Source organism: Syngnathus typhle, linkage group LG3 (genome assembly GCF_033458585.1).
Source record: "Syngnathus typhle isolate RoL2023-S1 ecotype Sweden linkage group LG3, RoL_Styp_1.0, whole genome shotgun sequence".
NCBI lineage: Eukaryota > Metazoa > Chordata > Actinopteri > Syngnathiformes > Syngnathidae > Syngnathus > Syngnathus typhle.
In genome coordinates, this window is record NC_083740.1 from 3,569,571 (window position 1) to 3,593,298 (window position 23,728).

A 23,728-nucleotide genomic window follows, 5' to 3' on the forward strand; every position below is an offset into this window, starting at 1 on the left:
ATGGAAGCTCAACTGGCTGAGAGGGCGATAAAATGTTGCAATGGTGGGCAGAAGTACAGAAAGATGGTGAGAAGGATGAATATGAGGATAATGTGAAAAGAAAAAGAAAGTTTGTAATTACAGTTGCTGGTATGAAAGGAAGGGAGGCAAGCTCTCCCCAGCCACTTCACTAAGCTCTTCTAGGGGTTCCTGAGGTGCTCCCAGACCAACCCGGAGACAAAACAGTCTCTCCGGCGTGTCCTCGTACATACCTGGAAAAACCTTGGCAGGGCGGTGTCGAAGATGCCCGAGCCACCTCCTTCTTCACACAACCATCATAATCCCTTTTTAGTGGGTGCCTTTGTCTGAATAGAGCAATGCATGGCCGATTGTCTATTCTGGCGACACTGCAATTTTAATCACATGCACCAATTACTTCATCACGCTTACACTAATCACACTGGTCACACTTTTTACTGTACAGGAAGGAGGCTAAATACAATCGGCCGTAGCAAATTGCAAACAGTCGTTCACGTAAATAATTCCAACTTTTTTACTTCAATCAGTAGTTCGTTTTGCTTGCGTCAATTAATGTCCCACAAAAGCTCTGTCCAAAACAAAAAAAAGTCACATCCTGGACTTCCGGGATGGCTAGCTTGGCTCGTCCATCAGAAGAAGCTTCTGGATTCGATGGATGGACTCCACGGGCCCCAAAGCCACCATCATCTCCGCCACGCTGGGTCCTTGCTAGAAGGGGAAATGAAAGCAAACACAAGCAATCCAAAATCTACTTCCTCTTTGCATTTTGCTACTATGGGAGATGAGTCGGTGTCGGAATTCTATTACTGGCATCGTAGATGCGCTATTTAAAGAAGACCTATTCTGGACTTTGAATAAGTGCGAGCTGGGAAGCCCCACCGTTTCTTCCCACATTCAAATTTTTTTTTGGTGTCAATTTACCTGCAGTCCACTGAGAGTCAGACGTAAGAGCATCATCACATCTCTGTATTTGGTGCCTTTGGTTTGCTTGGCCAGGGTCTTCAAATCTTTGTTGATTTCATCCACGGCCGCCGCCTCTCCTCGCTTCTCTGCTAATCTGCAAAGCAAAGACATTCTCATCACATTGCTGGAGCGGTGTTAGTCGTAGGTGAACTCAAGCTGCATACGTGAGCGCCAGCGCGGCGACGTGCCGGGCCTCTGCGGAGAGTGCTGCCACCTGTTGACTGGAGAAGGAAGGACGCACCCACAGGTACGAGTAAGCGGGACTCACCAGCTCCCGCAAAGTGGATATGTGGCCCTGCAGAAAGGGAGAGAATAGTTTCAATATGACTGGCAAAGCAACAACAACAAAATACAAATTGGAATTTTTCTTTTCTTTTGCTGTCACCAGTGGTGGTGGCCACTTCCGGGCCAGCAGAACGGCAGAGGAAGAACAAACGATTTACCTTGCGCAAGTGTAGAACCCGCCTGATGTAATCCTCATGCAGGACATCTTCATCCTGAATCTCGCTCGTGTAGGCCTCGCGGATTTGTCCCTGCAGATCCTTTATTAGATAATTGCATAGCTTCTCATCTTCAATATGATCCTGCAAGTGGATTCTGGGGTGGAGGGGAAAGAGGGACGTGAAAAAATAAAGGACTGTTTTATGGGATAAAAGGGGACATTTTATGGGATGGATAAAAACGTAACAAAAAATATACAATTAAAAATACAGAATAATTCCAATTTCAAGTTTGTTATAAATTATGGAGCGGAAAAAACATGGCAACATTGTTCTGAAGTTAAAGAAAAAAAACCTTGTAATTAATAGACTAAAATGTGACAGCAGCAAAAACTCACTTGTTGAACTCTGGAAGTTTTTCGAGATCAAGCAGTGCAGAGTGCGTGGTGATCTTGGAAGGGTTAAACTCGGAGATCAGCTCATCTAACCTTCGTCCCACTCGATTGGCTACCGATTCAAATTCATCGTTACCAGATGACCACGACTTGAAATGCCACGCGAGCAAACATCACAATGAACATTTTACCACTCACAGCTGAAGCCCGAGCCGCAGTTGGTGATGATGTCCAGCAGAGCCTCCGGCAGGATGCCATCTTGCTGAAATCTTTGGATGAATATGTCCCCCTGCCTCTTGGATAGTTTACTGCCATCCTTGTTGGTCAACAGCGGCAGATGTCCAAAGGCGGGCGGCTGCCATCCGAGGGCGCGGTACATGAGGAGGTGCTTGGAAGTGGAGATCAGCCACTCTGAGCCCCGAAGTACGTGGCTGATCTTCATGTGGTGGTCGTCCACTATGTTAGCGAGGTGGTAGGTGGGGAAACCGTCTGCTTTTATAACCACGGGGTCACCTTCCACCTGGCGGGACGGACAAAGGAAACAAACCTGACCATGATCCCTCAAGAGTTTCCACCAAGAAGAAGTCAAGACAAACATTTTCTTGACAATAATATGGTTCATGCAGCTCCACTAATCTAAAGACTAGTTAAGATTTATGGCCGAAGAATTAAGCGGCAAAATCTTCCTCTACCTGCGCCACCTTGTGACGATTCCACCCAAAGATGAGATCCTGAAAGGGCTCCACTCCCTCCTCCAGACGGAACCTGATGACGTGGGGCGCTCCCTTGGCCAGCTTCTCCTGGACCTGCTCGTCCCGAAGGTGTCGACACCGGTTGTCATACCTGAGAAAGGTGATGACAAAAACTTGAATGAACATTCTGAGCAGGTCAGGATCACGTAACGGAGATATAACCTGGGAGTCTGTCCGATCCTAAGAGATTCTTTTTTGAGCAGCTCCAGCCTCTGGGGGGTGCAGAAACAACGGTAGGCGTGGCCGTTGTCCAGCAGCTGCGACGCCGCCTGTCTGTACAGGTCCAGTCTTTCTGACTGCTGGTACGGACCAAGTGGCCCGCCTCGAACTGGACTCTCATCTGGAGGTATACCTGGATGACAAAATAAGCCTTGAAAGATCTTTAATCTCTGGATTACATCACAGTTTTGTTTTACCTGCCCACTCTAGCATATCCTCGATGGCCTTAGCCGCCCCTGGTACCAGTCTGCTTTGATCCGTGTCCTCCAGGCGCAGGATGAACGAGCCGCCGTACCTCTTGGCAAAGATGTAATTGTACAGAGCTGTGCGGAGGCCTCCGAGGTGCAAAAAACCTGCCAAAAACATTCATGTGCTTTTATCAGGATAAAAAGAATGGAAGGGCATCCACCTGTGCTAAATAAATCATCCATGTCACGCAAGCACGGGGAGAACATGCAAACTCCACAAGGAAGGCCACAGCCAGAATCCAACCCTACACCTATGAACTCTGAGGCGGACATGCTAACCAGTGCTCTACTGGGTCACCAAAAACTGAAACTTACTGGATTTAAACAACTAAATTCAAAGACTTTAGAAAAACTACCTTGACACAGATAAACACAGAGTTGAACCAGGACTTTTACTTTTAGAGGAATATTCTCTCTACTCAAATATCTGTGAATCAAATGATTTTAAAACAAAAAAGGTACTGCAACTACAGACTCTAGCAGCTCTCTAGGTTTGACCTGCGACCTTACCTGTCGGGCTTGGGGCGAACCTGACCCGTACATCGCCTGGCGCCGTGGTGGTACATCGTCTGCTGAAGGCGGAGTCGAGCCGGTGTCGAGTCCGTAGTCTTGACGCCGGAGCGGGGTAACGAAATCCATTGAGAGGAACCACCCGGTTAAAATAGCGGCGACAAGTTAGGAACCACGACCAGGACATGTTGACTGCAGTAGGTTCTGTGGGTCACAACGAAAACAAAAAGACCCAATTTAGGTTGTTTAAGGTCGCTATCCAAACAATTAAAATCTCCATGACATTAACGTTTTCTTAATACGCATTAAATAAAATGTTAAGCCATTTCAAACACGATTTATTTCCACTCTTTTCGGCAGCGGATACGTTGACCAGACATTGGAACGCGATTGGCTGATTTTCTTCTTCGGTAAACCAAATTTGAATGTCATTGATTCGGTACTGCGACCTAGCGGTGAAAAGAATCACTTCACTCAATTTATATTCTCAATTAATATTCTCAAGAAATTAATGGGGTAACCCCAAAAAGAAACATTTTTAATGTAGGAATGTAAGATTTAAGTGGTTACGTCACAATTTGAGCTGTTTTTTGACCCAAAGCCAATGTAAGGGTTGTAAATTTAGTATTCTGATTAAATGGTAGGAATTAACCTATATTTTAATCCATCCATCCATTTTCTATATGAGGAGAACATGTAAACGCCACACACTTAGGTCAGAGCCTATATTTAATAATTCTGAATTCTTACCCGTACACCTCACCGGTTTGAAGCCTCTTCCAAACCAGTTTGACCACATTCGTTGGCATATGGATTAATCGAAAGTATTTGTCACACACTGTAGCAGACACTTCCTTCATGCCCGTTATTCATTACTTATAATACATTACTATTCTGCATCACACAAAACATTGGTGAAAAATATGCACTGAAAAAAGGTCAATTATATGATTAGAATTATGGGGTCACTTAACTCCCTTTAAGTTCCTTACCAACAAAGAGAGTCTATAAAACATATGAATACATAACATAATACACAAATAAAGTAAATAAATGAATAAATAACAAATAACACTTTATGAGGTGTTGTGTATAGAATATAAGAGGTGAATGAAATCAATATAAAAAAAAAAAATCACACCTTCCATCCATGCATGTTTTAACACTGCGAAAATAGATTTTTTTTTGACACGCCCTTCGCCCCTCCCTGCAGGTTAGGGGTGACACCTTCCGCGTGATTCTACCTGGAGCTCACTGATACACCTGCTTCTCAGGTGTCAACACACGGACGGATGCTGAAGGAAAAACGTCATTTGGTAAGACATTCGGCTTTGCTTTAAGTTTTATTGTTCCTTCAGGGCAACCGCTCCTATTTTCAATATGAGCAGCATATCTTCTTACATCCAAAACTTGATTGTGTCTTAAGTACCTTATTGTTGGCAGTGCCTGACTGAAAAAAATCAACATTAACTGGAAATGAATATTTACAGTCAACCTGATGAATCTTATGTTGTGTGTACCTGGCAACAACATGCCAAAGACATAGAAACAATAAATTGATTTTTGTATTAAAATTAGTTTGATAAAAACTTTGTTATAAATTACTTATTACTAAACATTTAATTCAAACATATTATAACACTGTCATAGATATGTTATTTTATTTGTTCATGTTTTTCCAGAGTCATTGTTTAATTTCTATAATTTAACTTAGTTGTATATATTAGAAAATATATAAGGCCGGCCTACATTAATTTTGTAGTGTCCGCTATATGTGTAAATACTGCAAGTCCAAATATGCATATATATTAATCTGATTTATGAGTTTTATATTAATGTCACAATTGTTGAGTTGAATTTGTAAAGTTGTGAACGCTTGAAAGACCGCAAGCGTTTCGTAAGTTCATAACGCTTAACAGCAGTAGCGAAATAGATCAATAAAATAAATATACAGTTTGTACTCAACCATTTCAAATAACAAAAACATATGAGCGAGATTTGAAAGGAGGAAATAAATTCATCATTTCCTCAAATGTTTCAAAAGCATTTCGGGAATAATTTTAGTAGTCAACGAACCGGAATTCCTGACAGGATGATAAAACAGTGAGAATGACAATGAACAATAAAGTGAAAATAAATGAAGAGGAAATCCTGTCAACCTATTATTTTCATACTTTGAATGTCTCTCTGACATTTGGACTGCAGATTGTCTTGTTTAGCTGATCAGTTCGACAACAACCTATCAAGGAAGAGGCTGTAAATTCCCATTTAGGCTCTTAAAAAGGAACTGAAACCAAAATAGATATTTTTAAATGATATTTTAATGTATGCATATTATTTTCTGTCTGTCTGTGTGTCTGCTGATGATTGTTGCCCCGCTCACCTCCCTCCCTATTTCGTTTTCTTCAAAATAGAGCATCATGAGCTCTTTGTGTTTATTGTTCAGATGACAATAGTGTTGAATTTCAGCATTCTTCTCTCTGGTGCAGAGAGACACAAGAATGATGAAGGCCATGGGGTAATACTGACAAGTATCTTGTGGCCACTCCCTGATTTCTATCATCCGCTCACATTGCAGCATTTTGCAATTTCATCGACCTCGCAAAATATCCAAATTTGATGAAGAATTGTAACTGTTATGATTTGGTGCAATGTCTTTGCTTCCTTCCCCAGCTAGCACAAAACTGTACTCATCCCCATGAGACCAGCGGCATCATGAGATCAAGCTACATTTTCCTGCTACTTTACCTCATCTGGGGTTGCTTTGGTAAGAGCAGACGGTCAAAAGAAGGCTGAAGAATTAATCAAATTCAAATTATATATAATTTATCATATATATATATATATAATATTAATGTACATCATTATATATAATTCTATATTCCATAGTTTCATTTATCACAGCTTTCAAATTCAAATTATATATATAGTTTATACACCATCATCGGTTTAAAGTCCGCTTTCCAGGCGCCGCTGGGTTGGACTGTTTATAGTTGATACATCATTATTTATAATTATATATTGTATCGTTTCATTTTTCACAGTTTTACTGAAACTGGTTTGGCGAGGAGGTATTACAAAGGCAACTACGCTTAGTTGGTTCTACTCTTTCACCTGGATTATTTCACAATGGGAAAGGGAGGTGTTGCGTAAATACGTGGAGCGCTCCGTATTCAATTTAACATCTCATAATACATTTGTTTTTTTTAATCTATCTATTTCTATATTCTTAGGTTGTATTCTTTTGCCTTCTCATCAAGCCTATAAATAACACTGACTAGTTTGGTTTTTTTGTCAGCTGAATGATCACAAAGTATTTCGATGAAATATTATTTTCACTCCTCTCCCAACAGGTTCATCTAGTCAACAAGGGTAAGTTACCGACAGAAATTTTATCAAACATTTCTATTTCGTCAATGATGACTTTGAATGTTCTTGGTTTCGCATGACCGATGAAGCGAGCCAACCTGCAACTCGACCGGCCAGGTGAGGGAAAAAACGATCTTTGCATAAATGACATATGAATCAGCAAAAGGGATTTTGCTTGTCATTATTATTTTATTTTCCTTTCACTCAATTTATGATTAGAATCAAAATACCAAAAAACCTGACTGGACACTTTATACGTTTATTTTTTTTTTCTTAAGAGACCAGATGCACCATCATGCTTCCTCCAGTGTGTTGGTTCGCCTGGATCAAACACCGGAAGAGATCACATGAGAAATCTAAAAGCAATGCTGGAAGCTGCAATGGATGTTTATACCTTCATGGTAGGCTTCGTTCAAGATGACACCATGATGGAATCATGTTTTCACACATTTACCAACCTGACAAGTTGTTTTTTCTAAAACTTTCAAAAATCCAGCCGTGCATTCTGGATAGAAAGTTGGGAAATTGCGTTCCCGTGGAAACTGAGACAACTGAGAACTTACCCCATGTTTCCTACCCATCTCCTTTCCCCTCGCAAACAGAGATCCAGCGCAAGAGGAGCTGACCTCAGTCTGGAGGGAGCCATCTTTTTAGATCCCGATGCGGAGCCTCTCCACAATGAAGCCCTGGTAGAGATGTGGATGGAGGTCAATGTGAAACCGCTTTTGACCTCAATCAACAGACATGTCCTGGCCTGCCTCAGCACCAAGAACTTCAGCTGCTCCACCTACCAAACAATGTACATCTGCCGTCTGGTGAACAAACTCCTTCTGCGTATCGGCGACTTTTTGAATGCTCTGTCCTCTTCTTGCAGGGTGAAGGAGTTCAGCCAACATTTCTCTGAGATGATTCCTGCCAGACAAAAATGGATCTACTCATTCTTCATGTATCCCTTCCTGTCAAGAGATGGAATCAATGGTAATACTTAACCATCATTATGGATTTGTCATTAAAGTGATTTTAAGAGGTTTAACCCCCCCCAAAAAATATTTGTTTGCCTCTGTACAGGTTGCGTAAATCCAAACGAAAGTAGCGAAGACTGGCTGATGAAGAATTTCGGTGCGTTCAGTGTCATCGCTAGAATTTACGACTTACCAGCGCTCAACATGGTTTTCAGCGGCGTGAGTCCCACTCTGCCTTTTTCTTTGAAATCAACTTTATGAGCACTAAACAAAATCTATTAACTGACATATGTTGCCCATCTCTCCGTGTCTCTTCTCAACCCAGCTGGAAGTTCTTCACCTACTGTCTCCGGCTCAGAAGGCTGAGCTGCTGATGAGGCCCGAAGTGGCGGGTTTGAGCAACGACTCCCTCTCGCTGATCTTTCACAGTTTGATGGCAGATGATCCACCACCCAACACCGTCCATTACGGAAGGAACGCCAACTGGACCGAGCCTGGATACCCCCTACAGGAATACAGCCCTCCGTCCCCCCACATCACCCTCAGAGAGGTATTTTAACTTTGGCTGTGTGCACAAATAATCTTCATACAATTAATCCCTGCCCCACTTCCAGGTGATCCAAGGCATCACGATGACTTTCAAACCCATCACAAGCTTCGTCCATGACTTTGTCGCCTTCACCAAAGAGGTACAAAAATTCTCTTATGGTTCAAGCACATACGGAACCGGCGATGTCTCAATATATATTTCACGTTTCATTTCCCAGAGAGACGTGTCAGAAATCAGAAGCAGCACACTGATGCAGTTCCTGCTCAACTGGACTCTGGCAGAGGTGGCGAGTCAATACAGCCCGTATCCGGCACCCGTCGCCCCAGAAATGCTGGAATTGGACAAAATGGAGGACTGGTACCGACGTGTTGTCCTGCCCATACTACGGAGGTTCTCTGATGACGAACAAGCCCTAATGAGTGATCATCTCGTGCTCACCTTTCATCATGTGTTGTATGTTCCACTAATACTTTAGTAAACATTTATCCATCCATCCATCCATCCATCCATCCATCCATCCATCCATCCATCCATCCATCCATCCATCCATCCATCCATCCATCCATCCATCCATCCTAGCTAGCTAGCTAGCTATCCTGACTGGCTAGCAGGCTATGGCTAGCAGGCTATGGCTAGCAGGCTATGGCTAGCAGGCTATGGCAAGCAGGCTATGGCTAGCAGGCTATGGCTAGCAGGCTAGCTTAATTACCACATAAGTGCGATAGAAAATGGAAGGATTAATTTAGGCCCATTAGCTAACAGCAGGTCTCTTAATGGCGCATTATGTTTTGCAGCAACTTGGATCACAATGAGGACAATGAAATGGCCGACATCCAAGATGTTTGCAGCGTCACTCTGGATGGCAATCCTTGCGGGGTAAAACAAAAACAAAACAAAGAAAGGTTTTTCATTTCTGTTTGTCAAAAATTCTTCCTTGTCATCAACCCCCTCCAGTTGACTGATGCAGTTGAAAAGACGGCACGTATCATGCACTGTGCAGCTCGAAGCAACCTGACCATGTCTGAGGAGAACATCATGAGGCTGATTTTGGAGCTGACGGAACGTCTTAATTTACTAATCCAGGAGTTTGCCACAGCTGTGAGTTCATAAGACCTTCTCAAACTCGTATGTTTTCATACGTGATGACATCTTCCGTGTTCGCAGAACTTCACAGAGGTGGCATCCGACTTCCGGGAGATCTTTAGCGAGGCCGACTCACACGCTCTTACTCAGGAAAACCTCCACGACCCGGAATTCATCACCATGTGGTTCCACATCAAGCTGTCACCCCTCCTTCCCGACATCCCCATCAGCTTGCTCTCCTGCCTGAGCACCAACAACTTCTCCTGTCCAGCCTATCAAACCCTGTGAGTTTGCCACCCGTTCCTTCTCACCCTCCAAGTTTTTAGGAGGAATAATATTCATCATCTGTCGCGGTGCAGTGTTGGTCTCCTCAGCAAACACATCAACTACTTTGATCCGCATCCAGTCCACCACCAAAACATTTACACGCACTTCATCTACGTCTTCCTGAACACATCCAGTGAGTTAAAATGACAATTTTATCATCTTTGGCCAAAAATATGCTTTTCATGAATCGTATTTGATGAAGTCTTATGTGTACGTTTCAGACTTGTGTTTCTCAGGTGACAGCAAAGAATGGCTGAGGAAAAATTTTGGCTCTTTCTCAAAAGTTCCTAACATCACCGACTTCTATGACCTCAACCCAAACTTCTCAAGCGTGAGTGGCACATATGAGAAGTCAGCAAAGCAATCGCTGGACCGCATGGTTTTTGTTTTCCTCAGCTGGAAGTTCTGGATGAGCTGTCTCCAAGACAGACGGCCCAGCTGATGCTGGTGCCTCTCCCAACTCCTCCCGAGAAGGACGTGGTCATCCGTGAGGTGTTTGATTTCCTGCTGGAGTCTCCCAGAGAGAGGAATCTTCTCGAGGTTTTGCATCATCTGCTGCTTCTGGTTCCTGAGGTGACTGCTCTTATGGTGTTGACTCAGCAATATTTCCCAATCAGGAAAGTGAGCTGAAATATTGATTTTGCAGGTCCAACCTCCTTGTGCAGTCTTCAAAACCATGTGAGTATTTTTCGAAATGACCGAAGAATATGTCGTTAAAATAACTTTTCATGATTTGTGGTCTACTTTTTTTTCCCAGTTTTGAACAGCTACAAAGAGCCATCGTGTCCGTGCCGCCTGATATGGAGATTCATATTCGAGAAATACTGGACCAACTCATCCAATCCACGCCTGAAGGTAGAGAAGAATGCCTCACGGGTACATATATTGCATTTAAATATTATTGTGTAAATTATACTGGACGCTTTTTTCTCTCCTAGACTGTCTGCCTGACAACATCCAGGTAAAGTTTTCTCTAACAACATTTTCTATTTAATTTCAGACACTTTAACTATTTTTTTTTTATTCCACAGTGCTTGGTGATTCCGATCAATGGTAAGAAGTGTTTTAGAATTTCACAAATTTGACATCCACAGTTAATAATTCAGATTCTGTGCAATTTTACAGCAACTGCCGTCTGCGAGAGAATCGACAGGTACGTCGTAAACTAAATACCATACGTCGCCACGCTGTACCCTTTGACATCGTAATTTGCTAATCGTGCAGCTCCGACCTTCATTTGGCCTTGAGTACATCTATGGACGTCCCTTGCAACTTTACCCTGGACGAATATGCGTGTGGACAGGTAGCGTTTTATTTTTTACATTGGGGTTGGATTGTTTCTTTTAAATTAAATTAATTTAAATAAATTAATTTAAATAACTGGATGAATTCACATGATTAATTTAAATAAATTAATTTAAATAACTGGATTAATTTTCGGTTGCTGGTGAAAGCAAAACATATAACTTACTGCAGGCATGTCAAACATACGGCCCGCGGGCCGGACCCGGCCCGTTGGATGATTTGATCCGGCCCGTCATAAATTTCTGAGTATGTCAAAAAAAGAAGCGAGTCACTAGCTCATTTCTATCAAAAGTTATGATTCTTTAAAATAAATAAAACTCAAATGCTCCCTCCGGCCGCTAGAGGGCAGTAAATGTGTAAAAGAGCTCACGTCCACCATGCGGCACTGACACGAGTTAGTACCAGGAAATAAACATTCGCTGGTTAAGCAGAGGTGTAGTACTCAAGCGCTTCTTTGAGCTACGAGGCAAAATTGTGGGAGACGCAGCTATCCAGCGGTGGCACCACGCACTTCTCATGTCTCACAGCTGTGCGTCCGAAGGCACCGGATCGTCCCGATTTGGATAAATATAAAGACAACATAACAGATTTGCTGCGAGAGTTTGAGCGGAGGTTTCAGGTTTTCAGTGAACTTGAGAACAAGTTCGGCTTTTTTCGCTCGCCATTTACAGTGAAGCCTTCTGGTGTGCCAGCTGACATTCAACTCGAGCTTATTGACTTGCAGTGCGATTCCGCTATGAAGGATACATTTGGGTCCGTGGGATTGGATACGTTTTATCAGTATCTTGTGCCAGGTTACCCCAAATTAACAGCCATGGCTGCAAAGGTTCTCTCCATGTTTGAGACTACTTATCTTTGTGAACAGGTGTTCTCCGTGATGAACAATAATAAAACAAAGCAGCGCTCAAAGTTAACAAATGAACACTTGAATGACATTGTTAAATGTGCTGCTACTCAGGATTTGACACCTGATATCGACGCACTTGTAAAAGCAAAAAATGCCAAGTTTCAGGAGCCAGCAGCAGCAAGTAGACTGCAGGAGTGCAGTGAGAGAGAAAAAAGTGTGATGACACGACATTTGTTTGCACGCATGAATAGAAATCATTAAAAATAAGATTAATCTGGTTTCATATTAAAGACAATTAATATTGTGCAGTATATTCTCAGCTTCAGTAGGCCCAGCCTAGTAGTTTGAGCTGATGTAGTCTAATCTTATTGCCCATGCACTGCTAAAACCTTTATTTTGTAATTTTATTTATTATTATTTCAAAGCAGTATGACAATTAAGGCAAAACATTTTTTTTTATAGCTCCCACTTGAGTTTGTTTAGTGTGGTGAGTTGGTTCAGGTGTAAAACTGCATTCACTCAACTGTTAAAATAAACCAGTTGTTAACACATTCAATGCCAAACATGAAAATATTTTTTTTTCTCCATTGTTTGTGAATAAATGTGTTATGCTTAGAAAAGATCCCTTGTCATCCGTGATTATAATATGTAGGGTAGGCTACAAATGTAGGCTGAATGATAAAGCATAGTACTGAAAAACAAAGCTAAATAGTTGGAGTTGACATTCTTTTACTGATCCGGCCCACCTGAGAAAAGAAACTCTGGATCCGGCCCCAGAGCCAAACTAAGTTTGACATGCCTGACTTACTGTATATATTTGATCCATGTCCAATATCCAGCTGCAGAACTTCACGGCCAATCAACTGGCGTCTCTTCTGTCGTGTAATCTCACCGGAGACAGCAAACGTTCCGTCGTGCTATGGAAGATCTTGCTCAGTAATCTTTCCACCATCTTGGATCCGGCTCTGGACATCCTGGCCAGCATGGTTTGTGAAAGAAGGAAGAAACCATTAAAAACAAATGACGATTCAAATACAATTTTTACTTATTTTTTTTGCATAGCCTGAGAATACAATCGGACCATCTGCTCCTGAGATTCTGGACGTGATCGGTGAGATCCGCGTGGCAGTGCTGACCGAAGAACAACTGAGGAACAGCAGCGTCATTGCCAGATGGTTCTCAAGGCGCCTGAAGGGCTTCCTGCCGTCAGCATCCAACAATTTCCTGCGCTGTCTGAGCCACAGGAACCTCAGCTGTCAATCTTACCAGCAAATGTAAGAAACCCAAAGAAACAAAAGCAAATTATGGTTTTGTAATGAAATATATAAGCGTAAAAGAAGAAAATCGATAAATAAATAAGTAAATAATAAATATATTACTCCTCTTACTCTTGATAGCTAGCAATTTTCTCAAGATGCTAAGTGGCTAATGTTTGACGACAAGCTAATTAAGCTAAAAGTTAGCGGTAAAAGGCTTTGGCTCAAAAAACCAATTTTTTTATTGTGTGCGTAACCAAATTTAACATTTCACTATTACCGTATTGGCCCAAATATAAGACGACCCCGATTATAAAACGATCCCTTCTTTTTCAAGATTCAAGTTTGAAAAAGGACTTGGCTAGACCCCAAATGTAAGACTACCCCCCCTTTTTCAGTTTTACTTCAATGCAAAAACCTCGTCTTATATTCGGGCCTATACGGTAGTTTTGAGTGAAACTGTCATGCTACATGTCGACATGAAAGATGCTAAGTTACACCAACAAAGTTGCTCCATAGCTTTTCAAATTGATATAGTTTTAATTTTTTAATTTTTTTTCTTCAACTGGAGACTACAAGACAAATATTTACTTCAGCCTGCCTTCTTGCATAACTGGAGTCTCATGAAGATAACAAAGCGCTTCTCAATGTTCTTTTCAATATCAGCCTGGACGTTTTCAACCAACTCTATGACAAGATCAACGACAAGGAGCGGATCTTGCAGGAGTTCATCGTTAACTTCCTATCTCGGCCAGTCTCAGGTCAGCTCGTCCCGCCCTCGCTCATTTCAAATCTTCACAATGATTGAATAATGAATGAACGCAGAACTTTTTGACTCTGTGCAGGACCAGGCTGCCTATCGGGGTTCAACAGCAGCGCAGAGTGGCTGTTGGTGAACGTGGGTCAATTTTCAGAGTTCTTGACCCTCGAAGAGATTCTGCGGCTCAACCCGGAGTTCAACCCTGTGAGATTTCACTCTTAACAGGTAACCACGGTTGCCTAAGCAAGATCAAAATCAATGCCTCGTTTTAGCTGGAGGCCCTGCGTCTGCTGTCTTTACGCCAACGCCTGGACTTGCTGTTGACTCCGCCTTCCGGTCTCCCGGAGACAGACGTCATCATCAATGCGCTATTTGATCAACTGACCGACTCTCCCGAGGAACGCTTGAAAATTCCAGAATTTCTCAAACAGCTTGTGGGATCCCTTCAACCGGTGAGGAACAATCAGTGGAGGGGGGTTGAACGAGATTTTTAAACTTTTCTTTTCTTCTCTTTTCAGCCATCCAAAGCGAACCTTTCCTGTTCCTCCTACGAGACACTGTGAGATCACGCTTAAAATGTTTTTGAAAGATGACAAATTGTATTTTTTTTTTCCTCACAAAGGCTTTTGAACTTCTTCAGTCAAGATACATAGAGCGTAGCAAATTACTGCACACTTAACACACACTTGTCACACTCTGGTTCAAATCACAACGCATAATGTCCCCTTAAAAATGGGATATTTTCAAAGATGAAATGTAACCTTGCTGTTGTGCTTCAGTTTCACAAGACTGGACCAGGCCATGCCAACCGTTCCTCTCCATGTGGCGTCGTCCATCTCTTCAAGCAAGCTGGAGCTGGCCGAACTCCTTCCGCCGGGTGAGAGGATAGACAGAAAGGCATCCTAATTATTATCGATAATAATTAATCTTTTTAAAATAATTAGTTTTAAAAAAATAGCAAATAAATCATTTAAATCATTTTTAAAAATGTCAAAATTGTTTTAAAATTAAAAAAATGACATACTTTTTTACATCTGTCTTGAAAATATTTATTTAGAATAAAATTTTGAAGTCAATCTTTTCTTTGACAGGTTGCGCCATATACGGCGGAGAGGTGACGATCCGCAAAACCACTCAATTTTAATATTTGTAGAAAGACTGTTTAACGATATTCCATCTTTTTGTCAATCTTCAGTGCACTGTAACCCCAATTAATGGTAAGTCATTTTCTTAATTTATTCGTGACATACTATTTCACTGTCACTCACTCATGTCATGTTTTTCAAAGACACAACGATATGCACGGCGATCAACAGGTGAGTTCAGGTCAACCACTGATGCCAGATGATTGACAGACGGGCATGTGTGTAATAAAACGCAAAACCAAACAATTCTAAATTATACAGCACGGCACTCCAGCTCCTTCTGGACAACGGAACCCACGGAGAACATCTCTGCGACTTTTCCGTGGAGCAAGTTGCGTGTGCATCGGTAAACGCCACGCCTCCTGTGATAATTTAATGTGGCTTTTCGGTCCTCATTCACCCGCTCTGTTATTTCACGCCGCAGCTAGCGGCGCTAACGGCTCGGGATCTGGCCATGATCTTTACGTGCAACCGTTCGGCCATCTCCAGCGACAGCTTACCCGTGTGGAAGCTCCTGCTCACCAAATCTTCTCACTTGCTGAACGCTTCTCTAGACCTCCTCGCCAACATGGTAGAGAAAGCTGAAAAAAGTTAATTGAATCGAAAATTGGGAAACACATGACTCAGGCATTCTACATATCTTGCAGACATTCAACCCCGAGAATTCTTCGGCCTCTGTGATTTTGGACGCTATCCGAGAAGTAGAATTGGACACCTTCCCAGAATCCTACGTGAATGATCCCGACCTCATCGACCTCTGGTTCAACCACAGGCTACGGCCGTTTCTCCACGCAGTCTCGCCGGATTTCCTCTCATGTCTCACTACCAAGGATTTGAACTGTATCAGCTACCAACAAATGTAAGCCACACTATATTTCCAGCCAGATGATTTGAGATACGAGCGCGGTCAGGGAACAAACCGAGCTCGTATCTCAAAGCACCGCTGTAACCGCATCCACTTTGTCGCGGCGACAGTTTGCAGGCGCTGAGTCACGTCCAGCCAAACATGAGCATCGGCGTACAGACGTCCGTTTTAAGACGATTCATCGAGACCTTCCTGATTCGCAATGACACCGACGGTGAGTTCTGCCGTCATAAAAAAATCGATTTGAATCGGGAAATTGTTTTGAATCAAACTTTTTTTTTCGGTTCTCCGTGATTTGGGGGGTCCAGATCCCGGCTGCATCGCCCAAAGCAACAACAGCGGCGAATGGCTCCAGTTGCACTTGGCCGCCTTCTCTCATCTTCTGCTCCTCAGTGAGATTCAGCTGCTCCACAGCAACTTCTCAGCGGTACATTCTCACACCTCTCCGCCCTTTATTTTGCATTCCCAAAATCTAATTTGAACGTTCCTGTCTGTGCAGTTTGAGGCCTTGCCACGATTAACACTGAGACAACTCGCTGAATTGTCCTCCACGCCGGGGGCACTCACCAGCCCTGCCCAGGTCGCCATGGTGATGATGCATGTTCCCAACCGGTTCCTGTCCAACTTCTATGACGATTTCTCCCCATCTATCGAGGTTGGCGGGAATTTACAACAAACAGTCAGGACGCATATAGTTTGACCATCTTTCATATTCTGCAGGGTAAAGAAAACCTATTCCCTGTCCCAGTGAGGGCAGCCATGTTGGAAGTTGTGTTCGATCGTGCGAATCTTTCCGATCCATCCGTCAGCGACGCCGCGGTGTCCGTGTGGCTCCGGGAACGACTGCGTCCTTTGCTGTTCCAACTTTCTCCGGAGCATGTTTCGCCGTTTTTCGAAATCCTGTCCTCAAAGAACTGCAGCGTCGAGCAGCTGGGGTACGAGAAATAAACGAGTTCAATTTCGAACTACCTTTCTCCTAAACGGCGTTTACTTGTTCCTATAATCCTCAGAGTTCAGGAGCTCAATATCACCATTTCAAGTCTCAGTGAACCAACACAGACAGAAATACACGACCACATCGTTCAGGCTCTTCAAGGTAAGGACACCGTTGAGGAATAAACGAAAAATTCCTACCTGATCAAAACTTGACATCATCCTATCTTTTTTTATTTGATGACATCATTTTCCATTGCAGGACCAGTACCTCTACGTTGCTATGCCAACAACCAAAGTTACTACCGCTTCCTGGAGAGTTCCTTCCTGGGCTTCCAGTTACCCAATCTGACCAACTTCCTGTCGCTCATTCCTCAGGACAGGCGGAATCAGGTTTGCGTGTGTTCACAAGTAAGACGTACTGTAAGGACAAAAACCCTGTGACGATAATCACCTCGGCGTTGATTTAGTTGGTGAGCTCCATAGCTCCATCGGAGCTCGGCAGCTACCTCCGCCGGCCTGACGTCGTTGACGACGTTTCTGAACTTTGCACCATCTTCGACAACTACCGCGAGACACCCTTCTTCTTGGAGACGGTGGGGATTCTGGTTTCGAGAGTTTCATGGAACAGTTGTGCTTGGGAGATTATTTGCATGACCGGACTGGAATGCTCTACTCGAAATTTTTATTTTTAGCAATGTCTTCACATGAGGTTACTCTCATCTCCTCGCTGCAGGAAACACTCCCGGCAGCAGTGAGGAAGCCCACGCTACCCTGCGTGTGGCCTTTGGCTCTCAGCAGTTCCACCAGATCGGAGGTGAATGCCTGGTTCGATCGACGCCTCGCCGACTACTTGAATTTCCTCACAAAGGATCTCATCGGAAACGTCACCACGTTCGACACCTCCTGCTTGGCCTTTCAGAAAGTGTAGGTTCTCTAATTCCAAGGTGTTTCCATTTGTTCGGAATGATGCGAACCAAGTTTATGTTGCTAACCAAAACAGCAGCACATTCAGACCGAACAGTGGTTCAGATAAATTCATAAATAACAAATAATGGTCTTTTCACCCAATGTGTTCTTTTTTTCGTTTCAGTGTCTCCGTTCTCGGCCCGTTCAACTTTTCTGCCGCGAATTTTGTGAGGCGAGATGTGTTTGATACCATCATGACCTATCTCAACTCAGGTGGGTGGAAGAAGTTTGGACCTGTAAAGTCTTAGTTACCACTCTTGAGGATTTTTAACATGAAAACTACATATTTAGTCACATTGTCAATAACTCTGGATTGAAAATATATATATATATATTTTTTTAAAGTGTCTGAGCCAAAGTGTTACAACGCAAGCGACCCAGAACTCAACTCAACCGCATGGTTTGCGGAATATATTGGACCTTTCATTGAATTTGTCACGCTGGAGGATTTTCTCCTATTTGGATCCCCAGAGGTACTTCCGAGGAATATTTTGTAGGGTAATTTACAATGTGTGTCTAATTTGTATGTTTAAACAAAAACCCTGCTTCTTGTAGGTTCTCCAGGTGTTCACTGTGGACCTCCGGAACATCGCCATCTTCAACCAAACCGTCCTCCCTGTCAATGTCAGCAGCTACTACACAGAGCTGCTATACAATCAGGACAGCAATTTTAACCCCATACTGTGAGTGTTCATTAAACCCCTATGACATCATCAGTGCAAGCAGAATTAACCGATTCATCGACAATACATCAATTATCAAATGTATTGTCATCTGATCTCAGGCTCTCAAAAGAATTAATTCCTTGATTTCTCAGGACCATCTGATGTGTGACAGTTGTTATAAAACTGTATCCGATTAAATCGATGGACTCAGATAGAATAATCGATTTTAAAACTGACTCGGACTCCACACTAGAAAACGTCCATGCTGTTGGTTTATTCTGTGTGAATTCTTTGATAAATCTCTGCAGCCTTCCTCTGCGGTTTCGTTGCTTCGCGCCAGGGATGGCGTTCACCCAGTTATCGGCAGATGAAAGCATGATCATTCTGCACAACCTAACCACCCTGTGCACTGACCTGGATCCCCAGGTGAGCTCCTTCGCATCATTTAATACCACACTTTTCTCTTTTACAATCTCAGAATGGTACAAATAATCGGATCAATTTTGTCACCTTACTGTGTCGTTATATACACAATAAGAGACTGAAACAATCCTGAGTTCAGGTGTTTTGCCAACAGGTGGACGGCGCTTTGGCGGCTAACTTCGGAAACGAGATTACCGCCGCAATAATCGTGGCCCTCGGCGCACAAAGCACTGGTTTGTCAATGGGCCAGATCAAAACGATCGACCCCAGGGATCTCTTCGCGGCCTTGGGTACACTTAGCAACGTGACGGGCTGGCGTAGAGGCGAAGCCAAGGCCATTGTCCGGGCTCTTCTATCCTCGGATCTCATTCAGGTATTGGCCAGCTTCCACTTTGTATTAACATTTTTATTTTTAAACATGCTGCTCTGTTTTATAAGTTATTTCTCTGTTTGTACTTTTTTATGTTTTATTTTCTATGTGTGAAGTAATAAATGGTGTTTGGCAGATCGACGACGCGTCGTCCCTCATGGCGCTGGGATCTCTCATCATGGGCGTACCCGCAAATAGTTTCAGGAACATTGACGGAGTTCAGCTAATCATGCCATCCAATAACCCAACATTCCTGACCCACATCGTCACCGCACCACCGATTATCCACCGGGTTTTTGTGTCCCTGGTAGGAAATCCACGCTCGCCTCGTGGTTGGCATTTTGCGCGGTCTATAACGTTTTTAGAAACTACGAACATCAAGACCAAAACTTGACATTTTAAAAATATAATCCGATTTAAAAGAATTTACCTGGTCCGCTTAGATCATCTCAGTAGATAGCAGCAGTGACGTGATCGTGGAGAACGTTCCAGACGATTTGGCGACGGAGATCCCCGGCACTCTGCTTTTGGGCGTGAGCAGCAATGAGAATGTTCTCAGAAGGCTCAACAAAAAGAAATGGAAACGCAAGCAGGTGAGAGAAAACTTTTCGCGTTCGATATAAACATATGTGCTATCACTACGATTTTGTTTTTTTTGCGTAGGCTGAGTTGTTCTTCGAGGTCGTCGCTGCGGAAACGGCCACGACGCTGCTGGGAAGCGCGAACAAGTGAGATTTATTTTCTCATTTAGATCCAAATGATTTTTTTTTATATATATTATTGAGCGTGTTGTTTGTCGGCAGTTTGTCGTCGTCTGTTCTACAAGGCTTCACGTGTACTTCAGTGAGGACCTTCGAAAAGCCCCAAGTCAAAAGGCTGATTCGAGCGTGCCGGAGGAGAGGCAGGAACAGGGTCAAGCTGGCGGAGACTCAGGTGAGTTGTTTGGCGCATGCGCAATGAGAGGGTTAAAATAGAAGGGTGTTTGTTAAAAAGAAATAAAAAAAACCCTGACATGTATTTTATAGTTCGGCTGTTTTTGTTTTGACAGCTAACCTGCATGTACAACAACATCAGGGACGAGTCGGACGTCAGCAACTTTGAACTTTACCCTCCGGATGTGTTGTTGTATTACAAGTAAGTAGTCTGCTCTCTTCGCCATAACGGAAATGTAAAAGCGATTTGGGTAACTTTGCTTCGGTGTCCCTCCACAGTTACTCGCTGGTGCCTCAAGCCAACTGCAGGTCTTACTTTGAAGAACTGGCAGAAGCCGACTTCTCCGTCTTTTCTCCCGTGCTCAGCGGCATACCGGGCGTTCTGTTTGGGAATGCGAGGAGCTGCCTGGTGAGTTCATAAAATGTTGTTTAATTAATCGGTTATCGGAATGGTTATCCTGCCAAATATCGGAAAAGGCATCGGCCTCAAAGAATATATATCAATTGGGCCCTGGTAAAAAAAATGTCCCTCCCTGAAGATACTTTTAACTTTTCCCAAGGGTATCACGAGCCAAAGCTTGACGCAGAACGACATATCCGTGTTAGGAAACATGTGTTGCACTTTGGACGGCGTCTATATCAGCAACTCGGACGAATCCATCCTGGGAACTCTACAAAACTGCCCGGAGCTCAATGAGGTCCAAGTCGCCGCAGTGGAAGCTCTCCTGGAGAGCGGCAACACAACATACGGGTATTTCAGAAAGTTACTGATGCCACAAGATGGCGCCAAAGCCCTTATGTATATTTAAGGATCTATTGATTCTATCTACGTTATCGCAATGTCATGGCTGCCATTTTTGTGCTCTTACAATATGTGCTTGTGTGTTGCTATCCAGCCCTCCTTCAAATTGGACCATAGCAACCTTGGAGGCTCTTGGGATGTTACCTCTTTTTTTGACGTCGAACTTCTATGACAACTTCGACAGAGTACGCACACCGGTTGAGAATCACGAGATAAGTCCGTCTTGGGTGACTCTGATACTAACTCGTTGCTTTGAAGGGAACAAAGCGGAGTTTCTTGAGGGACTTCTTGAAGGTTCTCAAGGAAAACGATGTGGACAAACGGAAGCGGAGGAGCCTGAGGAAAGAAATCAGAAAGTCCATTCGAAATAAAGTCAAGCGATCACTCGGTTTGTTCTCAGCAAGTTTGCGCCTCCACAAAGTATCCCCCCCCCCAGTTGACCCGCCATCTTTGATTTTGTAGAAAGCGAGTGCACGGTGGGATACATCACACAGGTGAGCATCAGCGACGAGCTCTTCCCCTTCGACTACTTCGACGTCAACCAGTTCAACTGCTGCCTCAACGCCACCGTCGTCAGAGACAACTTGGGAGCCATCACGGAGAAGGTGGACCAGGACGACTACCTCAAGATCGTTCTGGATAAGCTGCGAGAGGTGAAGTTTGATGGAATCAGCGGTTCTCAAACTGGGTGAAATAATTCTCAACGATGTAGGGCTCACCCCAAAAAATTGTTTTGAAGGCATATGCAAGCCAATCAGGGATCCCGGAGGATCAGGTGGAACTTCTAGGACTGGCGTCACGTCAAGCCACCGGTGACGACATCGACTTGTGGAACATCACGTTGGTGGACACGCTCTCGGCTCTTATGGATCCATCCAACGGGCCCTGGAACTCAACTCTGGTACGTGAGCAAATGATTTCACGCTGGAAACACTCCGCTAGTTCTCACAAAGGACACGTTGGGCTCTCTATTCAGGCCAAGCAGATCATCACCAAATATCTGAGTCACGACGGGAACATGCTCGGCAGCGCAGAGCTCAGCGCTATCGGAGGAGACAACTTGTGTTCCCTAGATGAAAATGTCCTCCAAACTATTTCGCCACAAAGTCTCAGGTATTGTCATGCAGTTCTTTCTTTTAAGATTTTTTGCCTATTTCACATCAAAGTGTGTCTCCCGCAGAAACGCCAGCGTCTTGAATGTGTCCGTCTGTGTCCTGGCGAAAAAGCAAGTTCTTTTCACCATCGCTTCAGAAGCTTTTGGTGGAACCACACGCTCAAGAGTCTCCGCTGTGGAGTACCAGCTCATAGAGCCCTTTGTGGGTAGGCCACCTCAATTATTCAAATTTGGAACACTTTTCTCTGTGGTGTCAAAGAAGTGCTCCCAAGGAACAAAATTTCACCGAAAAATAACGGCTTGATATTAACGAGTCTTTTCTACCGTGAACTGCAGGGGGCGCATCGCTGGAATACGTGAGAACATTGGTGAACAACAACATGAACCTGGAAACCTTCGTCTCGCTGGACCCATCTGCTGTTTTGGTCCGTATGCACACGGGGCCTTTCAAGAAATAACGTTTGTGTCTAGTTTAGTTCTTGATATCTTTTCACTCCTCCCAGGCCTTGAGCGTAGACGAAGTTCGGGATCTTTTGGGCACCAACTTGCCGAACTTAAAACTTTACGAAAACCATGAACTGGTGAAAGAATGGGTCCAAAAACAAAGGCAATCTGAGCTCGATACACTGGGAGTGGGGCTCCAAGGAGGTTTACCTGACAGGGAAGCCACAGATAGTCCCACAAACGCTCCAGGAGGCCCCACAAACGCTCCAGGGGGCCCCACAGTCGACTCGAACCAGCCATCAGCCACACCTACTGCAAGCTCCGGTGGTGAGTACTGAATTTAAAAAAAGAAAAAATAATGTGGTAGTGTCAAATCATCCTTCCGATTGGCTCCATCTAACAAAACGTCCTTTTTCAGGTACCCGCGTGAGAGAAGAGGTTGGTGTGCTCTTCCTCCTCATCCTCCTCTTCACATCTACTGTATGACTGACAGACTGAAGAATTAAAAATTCAGAGTAACCTCTTTGTATAACCTAGAGATTCCCAACAGTTGATCATTAGGTGTGCTGCTGGATATCCTCCAATTTCATTTGATTGCTTCAAAAATATGTTTTATTTTTTATTATACAGATTGTTGATCACCTATTTATGCCAACAATGTTTCCTGACTGTCAGAATAATTAGATTCTCTTCTACTAGGATGATCCAATTATCCTGTCATTAGCACAATAGAATAATAGTGTTCAATTAAATGGGTGCAGTTTTAATAGTTAAGTACACAATAGATTTTATTTGATGGCGTGTGATTTTTTTTTTTTCCGATGTAAAAATAATCTAGTTTGGCTCAATAAAAGTTGAGAAACAGTCATAATCAGAGATTTTGATACTTCAAAATGTGCAATGACTTTATACTTTCATACCTATATTTTCATGCTACCGGTGATAAAAATTGTCAAATAAAATAAGATATTTTAAGTTTTGTCAAAAGTGGAAGTTATTTAATGTGTGTTTGTGGTGTTTCAAATATTTCGGGCGGGGTTCCTCTAGCATGTGATTTAAAAA

The 23,728-nt window shown here is 43.4% G+C and overlaps 2 protein-coding genes across 2 annotated transcripts; one reads left to right on the top strand and one right to left on the bottom strand.

The window, feature by feature from the left end:
• Window positions 1–368: 368 nt before the first annotated feature.
• On the bottom strand, window positions 369–3,961 carry ears2 (glutamyl-tRNA synthetase 2, mitochondrial). The gene is made up of 10 exons (XM_061273666.1): window positions 3,546–3,961; window positions 2,985–3,140; window positions 2,731–2,920; window positions 2,509–2,659; window positions 2,015–2,336; window positions 1,820–1,928; window positions 1,425–1,578; window positions 1,146–1,276; window positions 940–1,075; window positions 369–726 (listed from the first exon to the last, which is right to left on the bottom strand). The coding sequence occupies exons 1-10, from the start codon at window positions 3,730–3,732 to the stop codon at window positions 631–633; spliced, it is 1,632 nt and encodes a 543-aa protein (XP_061129650.1). The 5' UTR covers window positions 3,733–3,961; the 3' UTR covers window positions 369–630.
• An 801-nt stretch (window positions 3,962–4,762) lies between these two features.
• LOC133150977 (uncharacterized) lies at window positions 4,763–23,641 on the top strand. Its single transcript, XM_061273646.1, has 65 exons — window positions 4,763–4,861; window positions 6,219–6,312; window positions 6,899–6,917; window positions 7,004–7,031; window positions 7,193–7,315; window positions 7,517–7,713; window positions 7,789–7,892; window positions 7,983–8,095; window positions 8,202–8,426; window positions 8,491–8,565; window positions 8,644–8,879; window positions 9,221–9,302; window positions 9,381–9,524; window positions 9,591–9,793; window positions 9,869–9,969; window positions 10,058–10,167; window positions 10,233–10,409; window positions 10,483–10,514; window positions 10,594–10,691; window positions 10,775–10,797; window positions 10,868–10,889; window positions 10,962–10,989; window positions 11,061–11,139; window positions 12,828–12,974; window positions 13,051–13,262; window positions 13,911–14,005; window positions 14,090–14,208; window positions 14,277–14,456; window positions 14,523–14,563; window positions 14,784–14,881; window positions 15,096–15,118; window positions 15,200–15,221; window positions 15,293–15,320; window positions 15,411–15,495; window positions 15,574–15,720; window positions 15,797–16,008; window positions 16,125–16,228; window positions 16,323–16,441; window positions 16,514–16,669; window positions 16,735–16,949; window positions 17,025–17,110; window positions 17,210–17,340; window positions 17,418–17,543; window positions 17,684–17,874; window positions 18,041–18,129; window positions 18,262–18,389; window positions 18,472–18,599; window positions 18,890–19,007; window positions 19,159–19,377; window positions 19,511–19,681; window positions 19,818–19,967; window positions 20,038–20,102; window positions 20,178–20,307; window positions 20,423–20,508; window positions 20,586–20,715; window positions 20,867–21,057; window positions 21,203–21,293; window positions 21,367–21,496; window positions 21,571–21,761; window positions 21,848–22,009; window positions 22,085–22,221; window positions 22,289–22,428; window positions 22,559–22,647; window positions 22,726–22,993; window positions 23,085–23,641. Exons 1-65 carry the CDS (start codon window positions 4,838–4,840, stop codon window positions 23,150–23,152), a joined length of 7,755 nt encoding a protein of 2,584 aa, XP_061129630.1. The 5' UTR covers window positions 4,763–4,837; the 3' UTR covers window positions 23,153–23,641.
• The last annotated feature ends 87 nt before the right edge of the window (window positions 23,642–23,728 follow it).

Coding starts and splice junctions, on each gene's coding strand:
- ears2 (XM_061273666.1), bottom strand. CDS start 3,732: ATGTCCTGGTCGTGGTTCCTAACTTGTCGCCGCTATTTTAACCGGGTG. Junction 1,277..1,424: donor GGGTTCTACACTTGCGCAAG/GTAAATCGTTTG, acceptor CCCTTTCTGCAG/GGCCACATATCCACTTTGCG. Junction 727..939: donor TGACTCTCAGTGGACTGCAG/GTAAATTGACAC, acceptor TTCCCCTTCTAG/CAAGGACCCAGCGTGGCGGA.
- LOC133150977 (XM_061273646.1), top strand. CDS start 4,838: ATGCTGAAGGAAAAACGTCATTTG. Junction 7,893..7,982: donor GTCAAGAGATGGAATCAATG/GTAATACTTAAC, acceptor GCCTCTGTACAG/GTTGCGTAAATCCAAACGAA. Junction 9,525..9,590: donor TCCAGGAGTTTGCCACAGCT/GTGAGTTCATAA, acceptor CCGTGTTCGCAG/AACTTCACAGAGGTGGCATC.